Source organism: Alligator mississippiensis, chromosome 2 (genome assembly GCF_030867095.1).
Source record: "Alligator mississippiensis isolate rAllMis1 chromosome 2, rAllMis1, whole genome shotgun sequence".
NCBI classification, from domain to species: Eukaryota; Metazoa; Chordata; order Crocodylia; family Alligatoridae; genus Alligator; species Alligator mississippiensis.
Window position 1 is genome coordinate 43,759,045 of NC_081825.1, and position 21,830 is coordinate 43,780,874.

A 21,830-nucleotide genomic window follows, 5' to 3' on the forward strand; every position below is an offset into this window, starting at 1 on the left:
CTGACAATTGAGGGAAGTGTAGTCTATTTTAATAAAAGTGTCTGAGTGGGGATAGAAAAGACTAGATTTGGTAGAGCTGCACAGGCCTCGTTTAAAAAAATATATATATATAACAAAGGTTCATGATATAAAATTATCATTGTTCTTGAAAAGGCCAATAGGCTATTCTCCTGTTACATTCTTATAGTAAAATAACAAGAGGTCATTTTAGGACATCACAAGAACCTGGTTCTTTCCATAGTACCCTTTACATGACACTCCTCAAATACATACACTTAGCCAATATTTTTGGAGCAGGATGGAGCTACTGGCTTTCAAAGAAGCCTGCATGGGTAGCCTTCAGAAGAGAGAGAAGGAATTGCTTTCTGCTTGTTAAGTTAGACAATAGCTCACATTCGGTATTTTGTCATGACTAATGGACATCAGTTAGTATTTGATAGTGTAGACGTAATACAGGCAGCCCTTGGACTTACGACACAATTGGATCTTGAAAACCGTGTCTTAAGTCGAAACGTTGTAACTTGGAACCCATTTTCTCATAAGAAATTATGTTATAAATGGGGGATTGGTTCCTGAACCAAGGCCCGATACCCTACTTTTACCAAAAATAACCCAGAATTTTGTACTCAATCAATAATAGATGAGTGATATAGCTACATGAATGTATTTATATTGTAAATAGCAATCATATTGATTTGGAAGGACTTCTTTGAGGTGACTTTGCTGGATTTTTTGAAGGGCTCTTGGTTGGACTTTTTGAAGGGTTCTTGGCTGGAGTCTTCTCAGGAGTCTTGGCTGCAAGTTTTTCTGGAGTCTGGTTTGCTTTCTTAAAGAAAGTGTCCAAGGAAGTTTGGACAGATGTTCTCTGGGGAGATGGGTGATGCAGTGAACTTGTTCACTGGCATGGTGTTGCATCAGGCCAAAACAGATGAATGAGGGCCAGGGCTAGCATGCTGCCCTGAAAGAGAGGGGGTGGAGGTAATGGGGGCTGGTAAGGTAGCCTGGAGGGGGTGTGGTCCGACCCTAATCCAACTGTGCAGGGGGCAGGTTATGGCACAGCTCTGATCCACTGTGCAGAGCTTGGGATTTTGGCAGCAGGGAGGGATGGCAGTTTTAACTGTTACTGCTTCCCAGCCACCAAATTTCCTGACCCTTGGGGAGACCCGCGAGCTAGATTCCAAGGCTCTGGCTCTGTGGGCCCTACTTGACCTGAGATGCTGGCAGACTGAAACTTTGAATCCCTAGGGGGATCTGATACAGAAATTCAGTAGATTGGTCTAACTTAAATTGCTTAATTTTGATACTACCTCCATCCAGATCTATCTTTATCTAGGTTCTGCCATTTTTAAACCAGTCTGGGCATACTGAACTTCTTTTTGGTTATAGGTGTAAGACCAGTTTCTGATCACTTAAACTGATGTATGTCTAAAGTCTGTACCTTACTAACGTCTCTATTGGAAAAGAAATATGATGAGAACAAAAGAAATGATGTCCTCTGTTGGAACTGGTGAAATAGCTGGGTCTGGTCTGGTCTGGTGTGGTCTGGTCTGGTCTTGTCTTGTGTTTCTTTTTGTTTTCCTTCTTTCCTTCCTTCCTTCTTTTCTTCCCTGAAGAAAGAGCCATTAAAAACTTGTTTAACGGTCACAACCATGTGAATCAAAAAGGATTTCAGACCTTTAAAAATAATTGATGTGATTAGACTACCAAACATGAATCATATGTAAAAAAAATAATTCTAAGATAATTTTTGATCCTTTGAAATTAAAAAAGTGTTGTTTTGAAATTTCCAGTACAACTGTCAGTAAAATTAGGAACATGAAATAATTTCTTTGCAAGTCAAATCTTAACATTTAGTCTTATTGTTAAGCAAATTCATATTAATGGACCATCCTGTTGTTTTTGGTTTATGTAAGATTTAGCAGAATAGAGGCCTTGTCCATGACTGGAACTGATAAGGACTAATATAATAGAGAGAAGACAATGACTACTTTTATTATTATTATTATTATTATTATTATTATTATATTTTTTATCATTTGTTCTTGGTATCGAAGCACTTCTTTCTTCGTCTGAGGGAACCCTCATCCTTCTGAGGCTGGTTCATTATCAAGTTGGCATGAACTCTTAAATTTTACTGCCTGTAGAAAATAATAAAAAGGCTGCCAAATTATTCCTCCTCTTTCTTTTTTATTGTAGTACTTGCCTGAGGTACTACAGCCTTCTCATTGAAAAATAATACCTATTTAATTTGCCAATTGTATATTAAGCACAATGACAGGGACTGTGAAATGTGTGGCTTGAAGGGGGAAAGGAGTTGTGTGGGTTGAATCCATTCATGCAGAATAGTAACTATTCATTAATATTTTGTTTGTTAGTCTTTTCACAAACTAATAGCAATTAAGAATGAATACAAAGAAAAGGGTAATGGTATGTTTTGTCAAAAATACAGTCGTTAAAAAACACCTTTAATTTGTATGATTGCTTGATGTTACTGCTTCCTAGTATGCAGATTTACCTCATTCATGTATCAATATAATTATTTTTATCTCATGAGCCATTTTACATTGTTTGACTCTCTGAGACTAACAAGGATTGTCTTGTAATATCTTCATTTGGCTTTATAGCAAGAATTTCAAACTCTGCTGGCTGTATAAATACCAACCATATGAGAAGTAATAGAATAAGTAAAAAAAAAAAAAGTAAAGGAATGTGAGAATAATGAGCATAATCATTTTAGTACCATCATAATAAAGCTGCTGTTGTCACTGAATTTAAGTAATATTAGAATTAGTGTCAATATCTCTCTGGTTTCTTGAATTGCTGTCCCTCCATGTTATATCCCCCGGAGCAACAGGGAAGGTAAGTGTTGCCATGATGCCACAAGATGAACTATTGCTATTGCTATAAATATTGTGGGTCTGATTTTCCATCAGCTCATGTCTTGAGCCTGAATATAACTTTTACTAATATAAAACTGGTGTAAGTCAGTGGGGGAAAAAAAAGAAAAAGTATGCCTCTAATGTCATTGCTGTGCAAAATAGGATACTTTTTAGATTGCAATTGATTTTACCAGGGAAGGGAGGTGTCTCAGCGTAGGTGAACCAAGATTCACTGAAGCCACTGTAATGTCTCTAGTCACAGCTCTCTGAGCTGACCAGATATCAGATAATTTCCCAGTGTGAACCTGTGGGTGTGTACAGAAGTGCTGTGTTGTGCACATTTTACAGCATGGGAACTCAGAGCACTTTTTATAAAACTATAAAGTTACAGCACTCTTAAACATGACAGAAGTGCTGTGTTTGGTGGTGGTTGGGGGGTGGGGTGCAGCATCTGAGCCTCCCTGCACTTTCCAGGCTAGGAGGCAGGGGGCACTTCAAAGCCTCCTGGGACTGCTCCATTGGTCAGAAATTTGGGCAGCATACAGAAGTTATTTAAAGTAGTGTAAGTTGATAAAGTGACAGCACTCCAAATTTAATAGCTCATATAACAAAGGTTACTTTAAAGTGCTGTACCCATTTTAAAGTGTTGTAAAGCCATAAAATTCTGTTGTCACAACAATAAAACACTTTAAATGGCAAAAAAAAAAATCAATTTCTGTACACACCCTGTGTTTCTAGGAGCCCTCAGTGGTATGTCAAGCAAGGAATGACTGGGTTACATTAACTGTCACCTAGAGCTAGGTAGATGATAGAAATTGTACTTTATGGAGGATTTCAAAGTTTCAGAACATGCCAATTCAGATTGCCCCCCCAACTGTAAAATAATATAGTTTTTAAGCTGTTTTCTGAAAATATTGTTTAGATCACTCAAGTGCATCAGTTCAGTCAGCATTTTTATATTTTGTAATATAATGTATAATATACCAAATATAAATTTTAAAGAGAAAAAAGTAATTTTGAAAGGAAAACATCAAAATGTGTCACGAAAGATAAAATGGGACATTTTGACATTGTCATTTTATCCCCTGTTAATGCTGAAACAATGTCAGGAAAATTGACAAAATCTTATGAAGGATTTTCATAGAACTACCTTTTTCCAATGGAGAACTGTTCAATCAAACTTTTTCAAGCCTTTTCTGGAATCTAAGTGTATGTGTTTGAGGGCATTAGCATGGAGGCCATTATAACATACTGATAGAGTCCTCCTATACAGGCAGAAATTTCCATTGGCTGGTCGCAACAGCTTGATACAAACTCCCTGAGCTGCCCAGTTCCTAAAAAGGCAGCTTCTTTGGGGGATGGGCAGGATGGGGAGAAAACTGGCTTAAGAGTTGGGTAGCTTTGTAAATCCTGGTGCTTGACAGCATACCAGAAAGGCATTTGCAAAGCAAGAATTTCCATTGTCAATTAATTTAGAAACTTAAACACCCCATTGTTTCAAAAATGTTTTAATTTGTTTCCAAATAACAAATGAAACAACAAGGGATGAAAACAACTTTAAAAAATACTTTATTAAATGAATGGCAGACAAGGTTCTTTGGATAAATGTGATATCTTTTGTTAAACCAACATAAATAGTTGGAAAAATTGTTCTTTGCAAGCTTTCGGGTAGAAACACCCTTCTTCAGGCAAAAGTAAATGCATTCACCAGCAAGTTTTAACTTTCCATGTTGTACGCAACTATGCATCATGCTTGGGATGTTCAGTTCTTTCTTGGATCACACACGTGTTCACGTGTATACATAAATACACGCACACCTTTTAAAAAATATTTTTTAAGTCCTGTTATCCACTGATGCATTTGAGATGCAAGTCACATGAGAACAGGAAGAAGTAATTTTCTCTAGTTCAGTTTAGTTTAGTCAAATAATTCAGAAGGGATTTCCCACCCATTCCACATTATGGTTTAGCTGAACTGATTTGTTTCCAGAATCACAAATTTCTGAAACTTTCCAGAAATGGGTTGATGATTATCTGGATCTTAAGTAATACAGAAAGGATATATTCACCCACCGATTACTATAGAACAGACAGAGCTGAACCAAGACTTAAATTCCACTGGATTAAAAAAGTTAGCAATAATTGCTGTTCAGAGATCAGGAAAGTGTGTAAAAGAACAGTCCATAAATAATGGAGAAGCACCAGGAGGAACAGTGGTTTTCTAACTTATAATTAAGGAGGTGCCAATTAGTCTGTACTTTCTCAAAATACAGAAACACATGGGGGTTACCTGCTTAAAGGAAAAAGAAATGTACCATCACACTCTCAATTGAGCTACCATGTATACATACATACATGTGTGTGTTTACATGTAAACACATATCTAATATATACAAATACATATCAAATGTGTGTATGTATGTTTGTATGTATTCATGCACATGTATATACATTTATGTATACATACACACTGTCAGCTGGGTGTGTGCTCAGTACACTTTCTTCCATATGTATTCCAGGAGTGTTGGGCATATGTAAACAGCGAGGAAGACAAGATACGTGGATTTTGTGATTTTACACACAAAAATATAGAAAATGGAAAATGGCCTCCAAGGCAGACTGAACAACTAATCAGACCATCTTAATACAAAAAAGAATAAAACTTAAGACATAAAAAAAAAATTGTGGGGATTTTTTGAGAGTAGAAGGAAAATCTTTATCATAATGGAAAGCAAATTTGTATCATAATAGAAAGGAAGTGTCAAGCATAAGTATGGTGCAATTTCTGCTACTCTATTTTCTCTCTGGATAGTTTTGCTGTACTATAGGCAAGGTACCAGTCATTGAAATTTATATTAAAGGGATTTAATTTTCTTGCTCAGATAATTTGTATCAGTCAATGCAGGGTGAAAGGCACTGTACACCACACAAGGGTTTAATATGACTTAAATATTGGACAGAAAAATGTGGTGTAAGCCTTCTTCAGTGCAACAAATTTTGTCCTTTTCAGGGATTGTAATACGAGGCATTTAACAAAAAGTATGACAAATTCTCCAGTGCTGATGAGTAAGGGGTCGGGGGACTGGGGTGGGGAGGGGGGAAGGGACCATGGGGGAGGGCGGGGGGGGATATTTCACATTAGTAACATCATGAATTAAAAATATCCACTAAAAGGGTCATAATGTGGGTGTGTGTAACTTGTCATTTCCTGTCTTTTTCAAACTTAGCCCTTTACAGTTTGTGTATTTTTCATAAGAGCAAATGATTTAATCTATCCTGACTCTAAATTAAGAAATACTTATGTATGTGATTTGTGTAATGACAATTAATATATAAATAAAAGTTTGGAAGACCAATCCAGCAACATTCCATTAGTTTATTAATTAAGAATATTAAAAAAAAAAACCTTAATAATTAACATAAAGCATGTATTACCAGCCTTAGTTGGATGTGGTACTGCAGCATATTCTTATGAAACAAGATCAGCATGTAACTTCATGTGATCCCTTTATAGCTAACTTGTTAATCCTATAAAATTAGCTCAGTCAGTGCTTGTATCAGGCAGAGAAGTGTTAAAAATATCACACTACAAATATTTCTTACTGGTGAATACCTGGCAGCTGCTGAAAATGATGCAATGTGGGGAACTAGACCCTTCCAAACAAGAATGTTATGCTTACCAGACAATATCCATAAAAGTAACTAAACTAAAGCTTATTCAAAGTTTAACCAGGCCAGTGGGTCTTCAGCCTAACTAAAAAACTATTATGAGAATTTGGTTAAATTTGACCACTACCAAAGCTTTATTTTAATCTATACATTAATTAACTAAGGAGTAGATGGTGAAAGAATACTTAAAGGTATTTGTGCTTACTGTATGATTGCACATTATATATAATTTTAAAGCTTATAGAGTATTGAGTTGCACACCATTAAAAAATTCTGACAAAAACAGGAGCAATTAATTTAAAATGGAATAAGCTTTTTCTTCCATAGAAAAAAGCTGTATGTGATGTAGCATATTAACATGTCTTGTATGAACTCTTAAGCAAGCTGGCAGGCAGTGCTGGACTTCTGTTCACTGTGAGACTTCATGTGAAGCAATCTCTGCCTGATTTTCACCGGCAGAATGCCATCTACTTAGAAAAAACTTTGTGCATGCACCTTGACCCACTCCTGTATACACAGTGAACACTGAGATTCCATTTGGAGAAACATTCATAGCTTTGGGAGGTGATTTCAGGCAGATTTTACCTATTTTTCTTTGTATGTTGTGCACCCTTATAATAGAGAACTGTTTTAAAACATCACCATTGTGATGACATTTTTTAAATATAGAAACTTCACTGTAACGTGAAAGCAATGGCTACAGCAGATTAATTTATTGCTTATCTCAAGAGAATTGAACAGGGGATCTGCATATGAAGATTTCTCTGATCTTATTTGAGTACTAAAATACTGCCTTTTAAAAAAATCTAATTTAATCAAGTGTGTCTATGGCAGTGACTTTTCAGAGAATGCCATTCAAATTATGTGATATTTTGCCCCCAAAATGAACACAGTGATACTATAAATGAGGATGCAGTTACCTGAATTATTGAAGAAGAGATTAGTAGATAGAGTAGATAACAAACATGGCAACAAGGAGATCCAGTATCCAACTGAGTTTTTCAACAGTTTGTCGCTACGCAGTTTGCCTGCCCACACTGTAATGCTTAAGTGGGAATAATTGTGATTCTGTTGCAAAATATGAATCTGAAAATTGGCTTAGCAGCATGAGACTGATCATAGAAAGACTTTACAACACTACAAGTATAGAAGTGATAAACAGGAAAAGCTACTGGAACACTTGTGCCTTTGCCAAGAGTCATGTTATGCCCATCAAACACAGCTCTTCCTTTTAAGATATGCAGGAGGCAATTCCCTGTCAGAGTTGCTTTTGCAGTGACTATCAACAAAAGCCAAGGTCAAACACTTGATAGAGTAGGTGTTTACCTACCACAGCCTATGTTTGTATATAGCCAGCTATATGTTGCAATGTCAAGAATGAAATCGTTTGACAACCTGAAAATGCTGATTATACAAATGATCAATATTACTAAATATGGAAGATGTATTCCATGAATTTTCCAGCAAAGTTCATAATTATAATATACTGCTCAAGATCTCATGCTGTTGCTCTCCTCTTTGTGACTTGCAGAATAATAGACCTTTATTATGTTTGTTTAAATGATATATTTGACTGCCTTTCTGAAGTATTTTGAGTTCAACAAGAAATTTCAAAAGGTAAATTGACTATTTTGTTATATTTTAACCCCAGATTCTGTGGAAATACTTTGAAGCAAATGACTTTAAATCTATAAATCAGCTGTATGAAAAGGTTGAAATGAGTAGACTGGGCCAAATTTTTTGACAGAAACAATATGTTCTGCTTTATTTAAGATTTCAAGGTTTTTGCCACAAACTTCCCACAAAGTCAACACAAATGCGGCTGAAGATTGATAGCAAATTCAATAGAGAGTCAAACATGAAAAGAAAAAAAAAACTTGAAAATCAGAGGAAGAAAAGGAAGAGTTGAAAAAATAAATTAAATGAGCTCAAGTTGGAGTGATGTATTTGATCACTTGTTATAACAGTGGGGGCCAATCCTTCTGGCAGGAGTATCACAAATTTGCCCTTCACACTCCCCGAGTGCCACTACCCAATCTCTTTCCCCTACCCAATCTCTTTCCCCTACCCAATCTGCTGCTGAACTTCCTACTCGCTACCCTGTACTTCCTGTGAGCTGCTGCTCTGCTTTCTACTTCATGCCCTGTGCTCCCTTCCTGTCCTGATGCTCTGCTTTCTGCTCCCTGCCTATCTGCCACTGTGCTGCCTGCCCATCTATCTCCCTAATTTGCTACATGTCACACACAGTTTGCCTGTGTCACTTGTGGCACTTGTGAGGCAATCTGGCCACCTTGGTGTTATAACCCGAAGCATTTTTTCACTTTAAGTCTTCACTCAAATTGCTCAGAGTTGGTGAAGAAATTTGATGTCAAGAGGTATTCAGAAAGAATCTTACTGAACCAAACATACAGTGAGAATAAACATTTTTAGTGAACATTTTCTGGTACATACTTTTAAGCTCACAAAATAAAATAGATATATGAATAAAACCATGTATCAGTAAGTGGCACAATTAAATGGCAATCTAATTTTCAAAGATTATGAGGACATAATACTTCAGTTGGTTTAAGATTAATAGTATCCTCATCCACTAGTATGTAGCCTGTACTAAGTATATTGCATGATGCTTTGTATGGAATTACTATTTATCATGAGGACCAGAATGAACAGCAGTACAACTATTGAGATTTTTCTATTTTTAAAATGCACTGAACTAATCAACTACAGTGTTTCTTAACTGTTCTGATAGCAAGCACATATTAGCATCAAGGTCTCTTTCATTTTATCAGCAAAGTACAGGCCATGACCTTACTCCATGAGGTATGATGCATTCAAAATTTATAATACTTTGACTGAGAAGATCTGCTTCTTAGAAGTCATGCAATATAGAGTTCAGAATTCCAATGTCTGTAGTAGCTGAAGAAGTGTAATAAATACTGCAGAATACCAATTAACATGCACATCAGTCTTTGGGGAAGGATTTTACCAGCATTATATTGCATTCATTTAAATTCTGTGGAATAGGCTAAATTGGCTCTACTGAACTGAATATGATGTGTGTTAATTTTGTGTGAAATAATTCTTACTCAGACCAGCACTTGAGAAAAATGGCAAAATGAAAACCTGTATCTGTTTAAAAGTCAGTGCTAATAATTTATGAAAGGGCCAGCACATTTTCTTTAATTTTGAGAATAAATAATGAACTCAGGGACTTTCAACCTTTTCTCCATAACACAGTCCATTCTTACATCTCCTCCAAGATCTCTTCTTTATTTGCTGGAATATCATTTCCCTTATATGCTATGGGAAGGGAAAGGTGTGGTCTCATTTCCTGGGACCTGGTCACAAGTCTCTGCTGAGCTGTATTACTCTGATTTTTGTGATAATTCTACATAATGCATGGGTGGGATTTTATTACCACAAGGTCACCCCAAGCTGGTGATATCAGCTGGAAATTGGAGTGTCACAACCCAAAGTTGTGATTTTTTGTTTGTGTGCGCGCTTTGGCACCGCTAAATTATTTCCCGCCAATTTGTCGCTTTCTTTGCACGGTAGAGTTCTCTGCTGCTAGAGAGAACTCTGGTGCAACAGGGGATTTCCCGCCAGATTACAGCTTCTTTGCAGTGTGCATCTCTTTCTTGCATCGTAGTGATACACGCTGTAAAGAAGTTCTCGCCATTTGTATTGGGATTTGCGCCACGTTATTGGCCGATTCCTAATGTAGGCACACGTGGCGGCTAGCGATTGGCTTGCTAGCCGTACAAAAGGCTTGGGTAGTTTCCACCCAAGCCGGAGAAGGGAGGACGAGAGAGATTCTGTGTGAAGATCTCCAAGCGCTGCGGACCCTCGCGGACCCGACGCGCCTCCCCTAAGCAGGCAATAGAGGCAATAGAACCGAGTCTACGGAGCTTTCGCTTCTAGCCTCTCCCCGTCACCGAGCGCAATCCTAGACGTATCCCTTTCCTGTAACTTCGGACCCGTGGAGCCTAAGTAACTCAGGGGAAACTTTTCAAACCCAACTTAACCGGACCTGAGGAGCCTAGCAAACTCCGTGGGAGCAATCGATTTGTCAGAGTCCTCCAACAAGGGTTCAAGCGGGAGCTGTGCCTGGAAACCTGTCCAGCCTACACCAATACCATCTTTGGGTGTAAGTAAACAATCTTTTCAATCAACCATTACACCTCCGTAACTAATTCTAACTCGCATGCGCCAAACCGCCCTGCGGTTCTCTCCAGCCCCGCGTGCCCGGGCTGCTGGCCACAGCCCGTGTGCACCGAAGATGGGTCCGGTACAACCCCGGTTCACTCCCGACTCGCCCATGGTGGCCAGAATGGGATTGGAATCACCGCCGCACATGGCGACGAGGGCAGGATCGGGGCCCGGCCCGCACATGGAGATGCACAGATTGATGACACCTTTGGGTAGACCACACTTTAAAGCCAAATTTTTAGAAGTGGGTGATGATAACTGTTTCTTGGAAATGAATGTCACATAAGGAACCAGAATGAAGTTGAGCTGAAATAGTATTTTAGGCCATTGTCTGCATATATTTAAATTGGAGACATTTATACAGTATTCCTATATCACATTTTATTGTAGAACAAAACACAGTCTTCCTCCAGAAAATAGTTGTATTTGTATACCATATTTACTCACATACTGTAAGCACCTTTCTCCCCCTAAATCAGGCCCCAAACATTGGGGTGCATCTCTAAAGCACAGAACCTGCTTTTTCTGCTTTGGAATAGAGGCAGTATGGAATAGAGCAAGTAGAAACCGTGGCTGCCAAAATGGGGCTGCAAGATGGGGCTCCCAAGGGGCTGTAAAAAACAGGAGCACAGTCCACTGTTAACCCTGTCAGCCACTAGTGAGGCAGTAGCCTTTGGCTGAAAAGCCGCTGCCCTGGCTGAGGTCAGTGAGCTGCTGCATGCAATCTATATTACCTTAATGAGGCTTGGGGAATAGAAGCAACCCTTTATTGCTTAAAGGAACTTTATATAAAGAACTGGTACAGTAAAGAAGTAACAGTGTTGCTACAGCTTTTGCAAGGATCTAGGGCCTAGCCTTGTTCCTGTTCTGCTACACCAGGAAATTCCTGCTGTCTCACTCAGACTGTACACCAGAATGCCACACATCATGGACTACTTTCTTCTGTGTTCATATAATATGCAAAACATTATCTTGCTTCCATATGGGAAAAAAGTAGTAGTTTTATTATTTATTGGAATAACGGTCCTTGTTTTTGTTGGGACCCAGGGCAGCCGGCCAGCAGCTCTCCCTGACTCCCACCCGGGCAGTATGGGTCCGGGGCCTTAGAAGGCCATCAGGCGGGTACTTGTGACGCTTGGAGTGGAATTAATTAGGCGGACGCTTATCGGTTGCAAAGGAAGATTATTTACTCACGCCATCAAGGTGGTAAAAGACGGAGGTCAAAGATACTTTGTTAGTTACAGCTTAGAGTTCGTAGGTCTTAGGTCGGTCTGCATAAGAGTTTGGAAGTCGGGCAGAAGGTCGGGCCGGTGGGTCGTTGATTTACGTCTGATTGGGTTGAGACGGGGGAAACTGACAAGTGATCAATTTGTCAGTTACTCTCATGCATACGTTCAGAGGTTTTTAAGGTGTGTGTGCGGAGGTCTCCCACTTCACGGAAGTGAAGATGGGTTTTATTTGTATAATAGCCAATTGCTTTTCGCCACGTCATAAATTTAATTAGAATCGCCAATTGTATAGTGGTCTTCACTAGAGTGTTATCATAGGGTTACTCCTGGTTTTCTTTGACCAATTATAATGATTTATGTACAGCACAGAAGGCTAAGTTCTATTTCATGTTAGTGTCGCAGTTATAAATTTCTTTTTGACACGCGCAGCAAAAAACTGTTACTATCTTGTTATTAGTTAACTCTTAGTTAACCTAGTGCAGACTAAAACTGTTTTTGATTAATATATTTCTTGCTTGTGGCATGGGCAGTACTTAATTTGGTTGTGACATGCCCCCTTGCCCATGGCACAGCAAGTTACATTATGTTTACGTACAGACCATTTTGTTTATCTTTGTTAGTGTTTGGCAAGCAGGTGTATACAAAAGCAAAAAGCGTGGTTAGCTTTGTTTTGAGATACTGTAAAATTCAACAACCAAAACACACAAATACAACAATGGCTATTATGATCCATGGTAAATACAAGATACTCAAAGACGCCGACACTTGAATTAACTTAAACGCAGTAAACTGTTCTTATTATATTTGAGTTAAATCGTAGCTCTGAAAACACCAGTTTTTCATACCGTCATTAGCGGCCTTTCTTTATTTCTTTGCGAAACACATCAACCTTGTCATGCATCACCATCTGCTTCTCCCCTTCTTTTAATGTATAGGTTCTTTTAGAACCTTGACTACTTGCCCCCTTCCATCATCATCTTTCTCATCTCTTTTTTCACGTTCCCTCAATGAATGTTTTTGTCCACACCCGACCTTTCTGCAACATTTTTTAAACCTTCAGACTATCAGTGCTGTTCTCTCTCAATAATTTAGAGCTTTTCACTCAAAACATTATGACTTGGCTTCACTGCGTAAAGTCTTGAACAGGCTTTAAAACAAAACAAAACAAGTATGTATAAGATCATTAACAGGAAAAAGAAAAAACATAAAATGAGTCGTTAGTTATGTCTTTGGCCTAAAATGACAGAAGGTTCATGATCGAGTTGGAGGTTTTGAAGTCAGCTCCGTTCGCTGAGGAACCTGTTGGTAACAGCAGGAATAGAGCGACGACCCTGCTTGCGACATATGAGTAGGCGGCCATTGTGGCGTTGACCCGGGTGTGCTGTAGGTTGGTGCTCGGTGATTCTTGCGATCGGGCAGTCACAGATTGCTGTTTCGTCACCACTGGGCCTGTAAGGGGACAAAACAAACGAACAGACAAACAAACAAAGAAATAAATAAATAGAAAACTAAAAGCAATAAAATTGTTTTTGTATATCTACGAGCATAATGTCATAGTGGTTGGAATAGTTCATAGATGCCCCCTTCGAGTAGTTGTTTGTTGGGGCTGTCTTGGACGGCCAGAGCCGACTCAAGGTGATTTAGAAATTACTCGTTCGCTGGGCGGGCTGGTGAATGGAGAGGCAGACAAAGCTTAATGGTTGCAAAAACTTTACTTACGCCGCTTGTAGCCGCGACGCAGACGGTCCGGTCGTTTGAACAACTATGTGAGTTGCTCCAGCTGGCAAGGCTCAGGCCAGCTAATCCATCCATAAATTAAGCCGGCGGGGAAAGGGTACGTCGAGGATTGCGCTCGGCGACGGGGAGAAGAATCGATAGGTGATCAGTCTATCGATCAGCTCAACCGCAAGTCAGATCTCTTTTGAAGCACTCTTCAGCGTGCTCAAAGTTCTCTGACTTGGGCAGAAGTTGCACGAAATTTTAAATGGCTAGCAAGCCAATTACTAGCCGCCACATAGGAATAATTTAGAACTGGCCAATAGCGGGACACAAATTTGCATTCAAATGGCGGGAACTCTCTTGCACCGGGGTTTTTCTGTTGCAACAAAAACCCTTTGCTGTGCAAGAGGCTCTCATGTGGCGGGAAAATTCCATCGTGCCGAGGCACCAAAATCACTGGGTTGTGACGGGGCAGGCTGCGGTGTTATCTGGAATGCGCTGCTAGGCGTGGGTGCCTCCGGGGCTCAGACCGGTTGGCGGGATCGGTCGAGGTTGGTAGCCTAGTATATGTGCCAGTTGTCGTTGTCCCGCATCTCCTAGGATGTGTAGTCGTTGTTTGGTAAGCGCGAAGTGGTTTAGGAGGAACCCAAACATGGCTCTTTCCTCCAGTGTCTTCTGGGGTGGCAGTCTTGATTTTTTTCGTGAGTTGAATTGGGAATGTCTTGGCCTTTGATGTTCGACTGGATATGCAGTAAGATAGCTTATGGCCATGGCTGAGTTTGCGGTTGCTGACTTCACAAGGGCTTGCAGTCGTGGAAGTTGACTTAAAAGATTCTCTGCTGGCTGAGTAACGAGCAGGTTGAGGAGAAGGCGAAGGGTGATGGTGTCTTTTTCTCCATAAATCTCCATGCATGCTTCGATGACATCAAGGGTGGTGGTGGTGGTTGAACCCTCTGGGTTGGTTACTTACTTGGTTATTGTTACAGGATGAGCGGCAGCTGTAGTTGTTACTGTGTCTGGTGGGAGGATCGGATTCTCGCTCGTTGCCCCCTCCCTGTGGTACAGAGATGGGGCCGTTGGCAGCGATGTCATCTCAGGGGGCGGAGTAGCTGGGTGGAGTCCCGCCTGTTCTTCTGTGGCTCCGCCCTTCTTTTCCAGGTCCTCCGGGCAGCTCATATTTTTCTCGGTCCCATTTTCTGGTGGCAACGGACGGTTTTGGCACGCTGCCATCTCTGCAGCAGCTTTGCTGACCATAGCTGGCTGGGTTTTTAAGTTAGCATTTTCACGCAGTAGGAGTGACACTACGTTAATCATCTTCCCTTTGTCCCACTCGGAGCTTGTCCACTCCTTTTCGACTCCCTCCTCTCTTTTCAGTGAGAAGTAGCCGCTGACGCACCCTGTCTCCGCTCTGCTCGCTTGGTGATAAGCGATGTGAGCCCATAATTTATCCGCGTTATCTACGCGGCGCCCCCCACTACACACCAGGGGCAGTTCTTAATTAATTCCACCTCCATCACATTTCCCCTGCATCCTGTTCGTGACGCTATGTTGGGACCCAGGGCAGTCAGCCAGCAGCTCTCCCTGACTCCCACCCGGGCAGTATGGGTCCGGGGCCTTAGAAGGCCGTCAGGCGGGTACTTGTGACGCTTGGAGTGGAATTAATTAGGCGGATGCTTATTGGTTGCAAAGCAAGAATATTTACTCACGCCGTCAAGGTGGTAAAAGACAGAGGTCAAAGATACTTCGTTAGTTACAGCTTAGAGTTCGTAGGTCGTAGGTCGGTCTGCATAAGAGTTTGGAGGTCGGGCAGAAGGTCAGGCCGGCGGGTCGTTGATTTACGTCTGATTGGGTCGAGACGGGGGAAACTGACAAGCAATCAATTTGTCAGTTACTCTCACGCATACGTTCAGAGGTTTTTAAGGTGTGTGTGCGGAGGTCTCCCACTTCACGGAAGTGAAGATGGGTTTTATTTGTATAATAGCCAATTGCTTTTCGCCACGTCATAAATTTAATTAGAATCGCCAATTGTATAGTGGTCTTCGCTAGGGTGTTATCATAGGGTTACTCCTTCTTTTCTTTGACCAATTATAATGATTTATGTACAGCACAGAAGGTTAAGTTCTATTTCATGTTAGTGTCGCAGTTATAAATTTCTTTTTGACATGCGCAGCAAAAAACTGTTACTATCTTCTTGTTAGTTAACTCTTAGTTAACCTAGTGCAGACTAAAACTGTTTTTGATTAATATATTTCTTGCTTGTGGCATGGGCAGTACTTAATTTGGTTGTGACAGTTTTCATTTGCAATATTGTTTTAGGGACAAGGAATTTCCCCAACAATTGTCTCAGATACGTTTTTTATATGAATTGGCGGTTTCAGCTGGTGTAAGGTCAATACAATGATCTGTGACTCAGGCTGCAGGTCTAGAAGGCATTGATCACATTGAATTCATCATAGCTGTTCTGTACCTTTGGTATTATACTATACCATATCACCTAGCAGTACTGTTGATCAGGATTGAAATCCGGAATATTTTTCTCTCTTTCCTGCCCCCAAAGAAGCTCATTAAGTGTTTCAGCGTACCTTTTGAGGTTTTGCTAGGTTACACTTATTTGTCTTATAGAGGTTACACATACTCTAGTCTTAAAAGCTTCTCTTTTGCTGCAGTCTTCCCAAGGTGGAATGAAAGTGATAATACAAAAGAGTTATGCTGTGTAACACTTGTTCAGATGATCTCCACTAGATTCCCTACTGCCTCTTTAAATAGAACAAATCTCCCTTTTTTCTTCTCAGTGTAAACCTGACATAAATAAATAAACAAACAAATAAATAATACTGCTCTATGGGAAAGGAGAAAAGGAAGGAATTTTAAATGGATCAAACAAGTTTGTTTCCTGTTAGGGAAGATGTAATTAATGACCAACTTTTCTGTACTTTTTAGTTTAGTTTGGAAGTCAATCCAGCTCCAGGACTAGGAATAAGAAAAAAATAAAGGGATATATTTTAAAATAACAGTTACATCTTCTTAAAGTATTTTTTTATTCTGCAGACAACTCAGCTTCAGCCTAAGCATAGATTCACAGATTTCCAGTCTGTGTATTCAAAACAGTTAAACTATTCAAGATCTTCATTTAGCATAATTATACATGGGATTTTCCTACAGGCAGGCTCCAATGCTCTATTAACAATCCATTCCAAGATAGTCAAAATGTGACCCATCTGGGCACACCTGCATCTGCATGAGCCTGAAGAAACTCTGACATAGTTTGCACTAGAGTGCTGGGCACGGCATCTTCAGGTGCACTGAGGACCACAGCACATTGAGCAGCCTCAGTTGGCAGGAGGTCCAGGGCATCAGCCTGCCATCCCAGAGCTGCTCCACCACAGCTCAGCAGGCTGTGTGGGTGGGGCTGGCTGGGGCACGAGGATGTTACAGTGCAGGGCTAGCCAGCCAGCCTAGTCACCATCTACACGTGGGTTGCAGCGACTTGTCTCAGACAGTACTATCCCATGATGAAGTTAATGAGTTTAGTCCACCCTTATAGTATTACACATGTAAACAGTGGGGCTTTACTACAGAGCTAATTAGGCAACTCAACAGTAAAGCACAAATGTAGATGTACCCACTGGGTACATCTACATGAGATGTTTTACTGCTCAGCAGACTAAATTGCTGCACAGTAAAGCATCACTGTCTACACATGCATGGCAATTAGGGTGCAATAGACTAATTTACTGCACTGCTGGATAGTTCCATCAGTTATAAGTGGTATCCAGCAGTGCTGGATGTTGGGATTAGTTTGCTCTGGCTCGAACTGAACTGGAGCATATTCAGTCACATTAATTGCACATGTAGATGTGCCCTCTGTGTATTAAAGCTAGGGACTAGACAGATGACTTAGGTGTGGGTTGGAAGGGATCTTTTCTTAGGGCATGAAGTCACTGGAAAGGTTTTCACAAATGTGTCACCTCTTTCCCTGGGGAAGGGTGGAGGTGGAGAAGAGGATTGGTTTACCTCTCCATTTTGACATTTGTTCTTATGAATGATGATTCTACGGGGGAGAATTCAGCACTATACAGATGGTCTGTAGCACATCTTCATAAATACACAACTATTCTTCTACTAGGGATCCATGAGCAGCCACAGGGAATGATAAAATATTCCTCAGTACAGACTGCTGTGTATTGTAATGGAAAAATATTCATATTATTGGAGCTCAGGCTACACAGTCAACTTTCTACATCCGTTTGGAATCTTATTTTAAAAATGTTTTGATGTCTGAACATTTTAGCTTTGAGCATTATTTTTATTATTTTTTGCTGACACTTTTGCTGTTCATATTGTCTTAGAGCCATCGGGAATTTGTCAGTTGTGTATAAAGGAAGAAAAGTTTAAATTGCTAAATAGTTTTATTTTTAGTGTGTTCTGCATTTTGATTTTTGGAGCTAATTGCTCTGAAAACTTCCATAACACTCATAGGCTTCCCTCCCTCCCCTTTTAATAAAACTGAGCCATACCCTGGATCTTAGCAGGGAGCCACTTGGAATGTACTAGTAACTGTAACATATTCAGGAAATAACGTGCTCATATTTCTAAAACAGAAATATCTCCTCTCATGAAATCAAGAAAGGTGGTCAGTCACCTTACGTGGTAATAATGTGATAAAAGGAATATAGCAACTATGTCAGAACAGTTGAAATAGCCTTGAGTTCTGTCAATGTAATGAGAATAATTAATGTTATTGAACTTGCTTAGCCTTAACTTTCTGTAGAATACATGCTTGCTTGTGCTTAAGAATATCTCCTATTGCTTGAAAATAGTCATATTAGAATGGACGGACAAGGAATGCCAAGAACACAGAAAACATCTACTTTTTTATTAGACCAATTTAAATAGTTGGGGGAAAAAATTATAGCAAGCTTTCAGGTTTAAAAACCCTCAGTCAGGCTGAGGAAGTCTCTGCAGTTAGTGTGTGCTCATCCTGGATGGAATGAATTGTATGAATAGTTTACTATTGAATACTAAGGAATAGTAAGAGTAGTCCAACATATTCCTACTTCTAACCTTACATAGGGTGACCACACGTCTAGGGTTACTATATTTCTATACTATATTTCCAGGTCCACCTGTCATGGAGGGGTGGGCAGGGAGGCAATGACATGCCACTGCCCTGCCCTGCCCTGCCCATTCTGTTGCCCCTCACTGACAAACCATGCCCCCCCACCCCAGCCCTGCTGCTGACTCTCACTCCCAAACAGCAGTACCCTGGCGCTGCTAGTGCCCTGGTGGTGCCGCTTGCTTCCTATCCACAGCCCCTGCCAGCCCTGCTGGTGCCCCTCCCGACCTGCAGCCCTCGGCTCTCCAGCTCTGCTGGTGCCACTCAATCCCAGCCCACAGACCTCTGCCCCCCCCCACCCCCCCACAGTCCTGCTCACCAAGCAGCTCCTGAATTGCACATGCACTCTCTCTCTCTCTCTCTCTCTCTCTCTCTCTCTGTGTTTACCTGGCTTGCTGCAGCTCATGTGAGGAACACATGACCCCGGGGAGCCAATTTCCCAACCCCAAGCAGCCAGTCTGGGAGAGCAAAGAACCTGGACATTTGTTCTTATTTTAAAAATCTGCCTGGACACAGCGCAGAGATCCAAAAAATAGGGCATGCCTGGGAAAACCCGGACATATGGTAAACCTGCCTGACATGTCCTGGTTTGGCCAGGACAGTCCCGGATTGCATAGGCTGTCCTGACATTCCAGCTGGTTGATGAAAAATGAAGCAAAACTCCCAGATTGGCACCACCCTGCCCACATGTGCCTGGCCCGAGTCCTCCTGAGCAGCAGCTGGTGGCTTAGGAGGCAGGCTAGACCGAGCACTGCTCCTCCTGCCTGGGGTGGGGATCAGTGTAGGTGTTGCAGGCTGGGGGAAAGGACTGAGGCTAGGGCCAAGGCAGCTGCATAGGGTGAGCCAGGATAGTCACCAGCTGCTGGCAGCCTTGTGCCATGCTGCTGAGCCTGCTGCCAAGGCCCAGGCTACATATGGTGGTTCTGGGCAGTGACCAGTGGTGGAGAGTGGCACTGTGTGGCTGTGCAGCATGGGCTGGTGGAGTCTGCGGGGGCTGTGCACAGGAGCCATGTCCAATTAGGTCCAGCCTCTGTGCATGGGGGAAGGAGCCCAGCCATTGGTCTCTGTGCTGTCTCTCCCCACCCTGTTTTTTCATCACCATGGATTCAAGTCTGGATGAGTTCGGTGCCCTCACATGCAAATGCGCTGGATAGGACTCTGGTGTCTGCATCTGTGTGTCTGCATGGGGAGGAAGGTGTGGATGCGCGCACGCACGTGTGTGTGTGTGTGTGTGCGTGCGTGCATGTGCATGCATACCACCATCTCCCGCCACCTCCAGATTTCCTTACCCCCATCCCAGATTTTTTTTTAAAACAATATGATTTCCCTAGGCACACATAACATCTTATTGTGGTACTGTTTGCATAATGCTTTGAAGATCCTAAGTGATAATGTCGGTGTTAGTGCTAAGATGATGATAGCTAAGAGCAATCAGATGCCTGGCACAAGTGGATTAGAGATTAGAATGTCTGGTAATTTTCTGTTTTTGTAAATTTGATCATAGACTGAAAATGCAGTTTGTTAATAGCAAATTAAAATATATTATTACTGTTTGTTGTTTCTTACAACTGATTTAACCTAGAATCTAAATCTTATTAAATGTTATGAAAATGAACTATAATGTTTAGTTTGTTTCAATGTTAACATAGTACCTTGCCCCGTTTTGGATAAACACAGTACATTCAGTGTCCTTTAAATGTGGAGGATAGATCTCTTCCACTTTGTGGAATACTCTTGGGTGGTAGAGTTAAAATATTAACTTTTTAGAGCCACAGTGATTTGTTCTGTGATACTTGATGTTCTGAATGAGCACAAATCCATAGCAATCAATGTTTGCATGGCTGCAGTGAAAGCATGTGGTGTCAACTGTGTCTGTGGTATTTTAAAGGCTTTATTAAATCAGCTGGCAACACACCCAATCTCAAGGTATTAACTTCTATTGCAACAGAACTAAGAAAGTGAACATTTTTTATCTTTCTTAAGAGGGCTGTCTTTCAAAACCAGATATTGATTATTTTTAAAAAGGTCTGCGTGTCATGGTGTTAGCCCTAGTCAGTTTAGGGTGAAATACACACGTGTGCACATGTACACAGATTTTCAAATGCCTCCATGCAGTGTTTCATAAACTCTTTGAAAAAACTTATCTTAGGAAGAAAGAAAGTATACAAAATTATGCATCTTGTGTGTGTGTGTGATGTATGTGTGTGTGTGTGTGTGTGATGTATGTGTGTGTGCGTGTGTGTGTATGTACGTATGTGTATGTGTGTTTCCCACTGAAAACACACACACACCAGATTTTTTCTATTTGCTAACGTATTTATTTTCTGAAAGGAGTTTGATAGACTGCATGAAGGTACTTGAGAGTGTTTCCCACTGAAAAATACATAGAATTTCTCATAAAATATCTTTCTAAAAATTATACGCTTTGCTTAAAGTCGGACAAAACTTTATAGTTTTTTTTTCTTAAATAGTAATTGTTAAGATATTTCTCTGTTTAAGTCATGTTTTGAGAATCACTTGTTTAAAGACCTAACTTTTCAGTGACATTCAGAATCTTTTCTCTTGCAGCCATTTCGTAGAGTGACGTTTTCTGTTGTGAGTCAGCCTCAGGACCCACATCAAGGGTCATTGCAGAGTTGCTATGACAGCGGTCTGGAGGAGTCAGAAACACCAAGCAGTAAGAGTTCATCAGGGCCAAGACTGGGTGCCCTTCCACTCCCAGAGGACAACTACGAAAGGACTACGCCGGATGGCAGTGTTGGTGAGGCAGAGCATATGGAAAATGGTAGGGGCAAACACAACATCCACACACATAATCACACTAGCAAGCAATAATAAGTAGACATGGAAAGGTCAGTCCAAAATAAATAAATAAATAAACTAGTTTAAATTATAATTGTTTTAAATGGCAACGTTTGCTAAACATAGCTATACAAAATAATGGATTATAACCTTACAGATAAAATCAGCAGCTTTTTCCCTACTCTTTTTTCTTATTTTATTTTATGT

General features: G+C 40.7%; 1 protein-coding gene across 4 annotated transcripts in view; it reads left to right on the forward strand.

The window, feature by feature from the left end:
* The window catches only part of PCDH7 (protocadherin 7), a 415,654-nt gene that overhangs the window by 170,707 nt on the left and 223,117 nt on the right, over positions 1-21,830 (forward strand). Inside the window, exon 2 of one of the 4 annotated variants that reach the window (XM_059721622.1) lies at positions 21,390-21,582. The exons of 1 other annotated variant lie outside the window; for it this stretch is intronic. In XM_059721622.1, the coding sequence (XP_059577605.1) occupies positions 21,390-21,582 (193 nt within the window). Of the gene's footprint in view, positions 1-21,389; positions 21,607-21,830 lie in introns of all 4 variants that reach the window. 2 more of the 4 variants (XM_059721623.1, XM_019480387.2) reach the window with 2 other exon arrangements.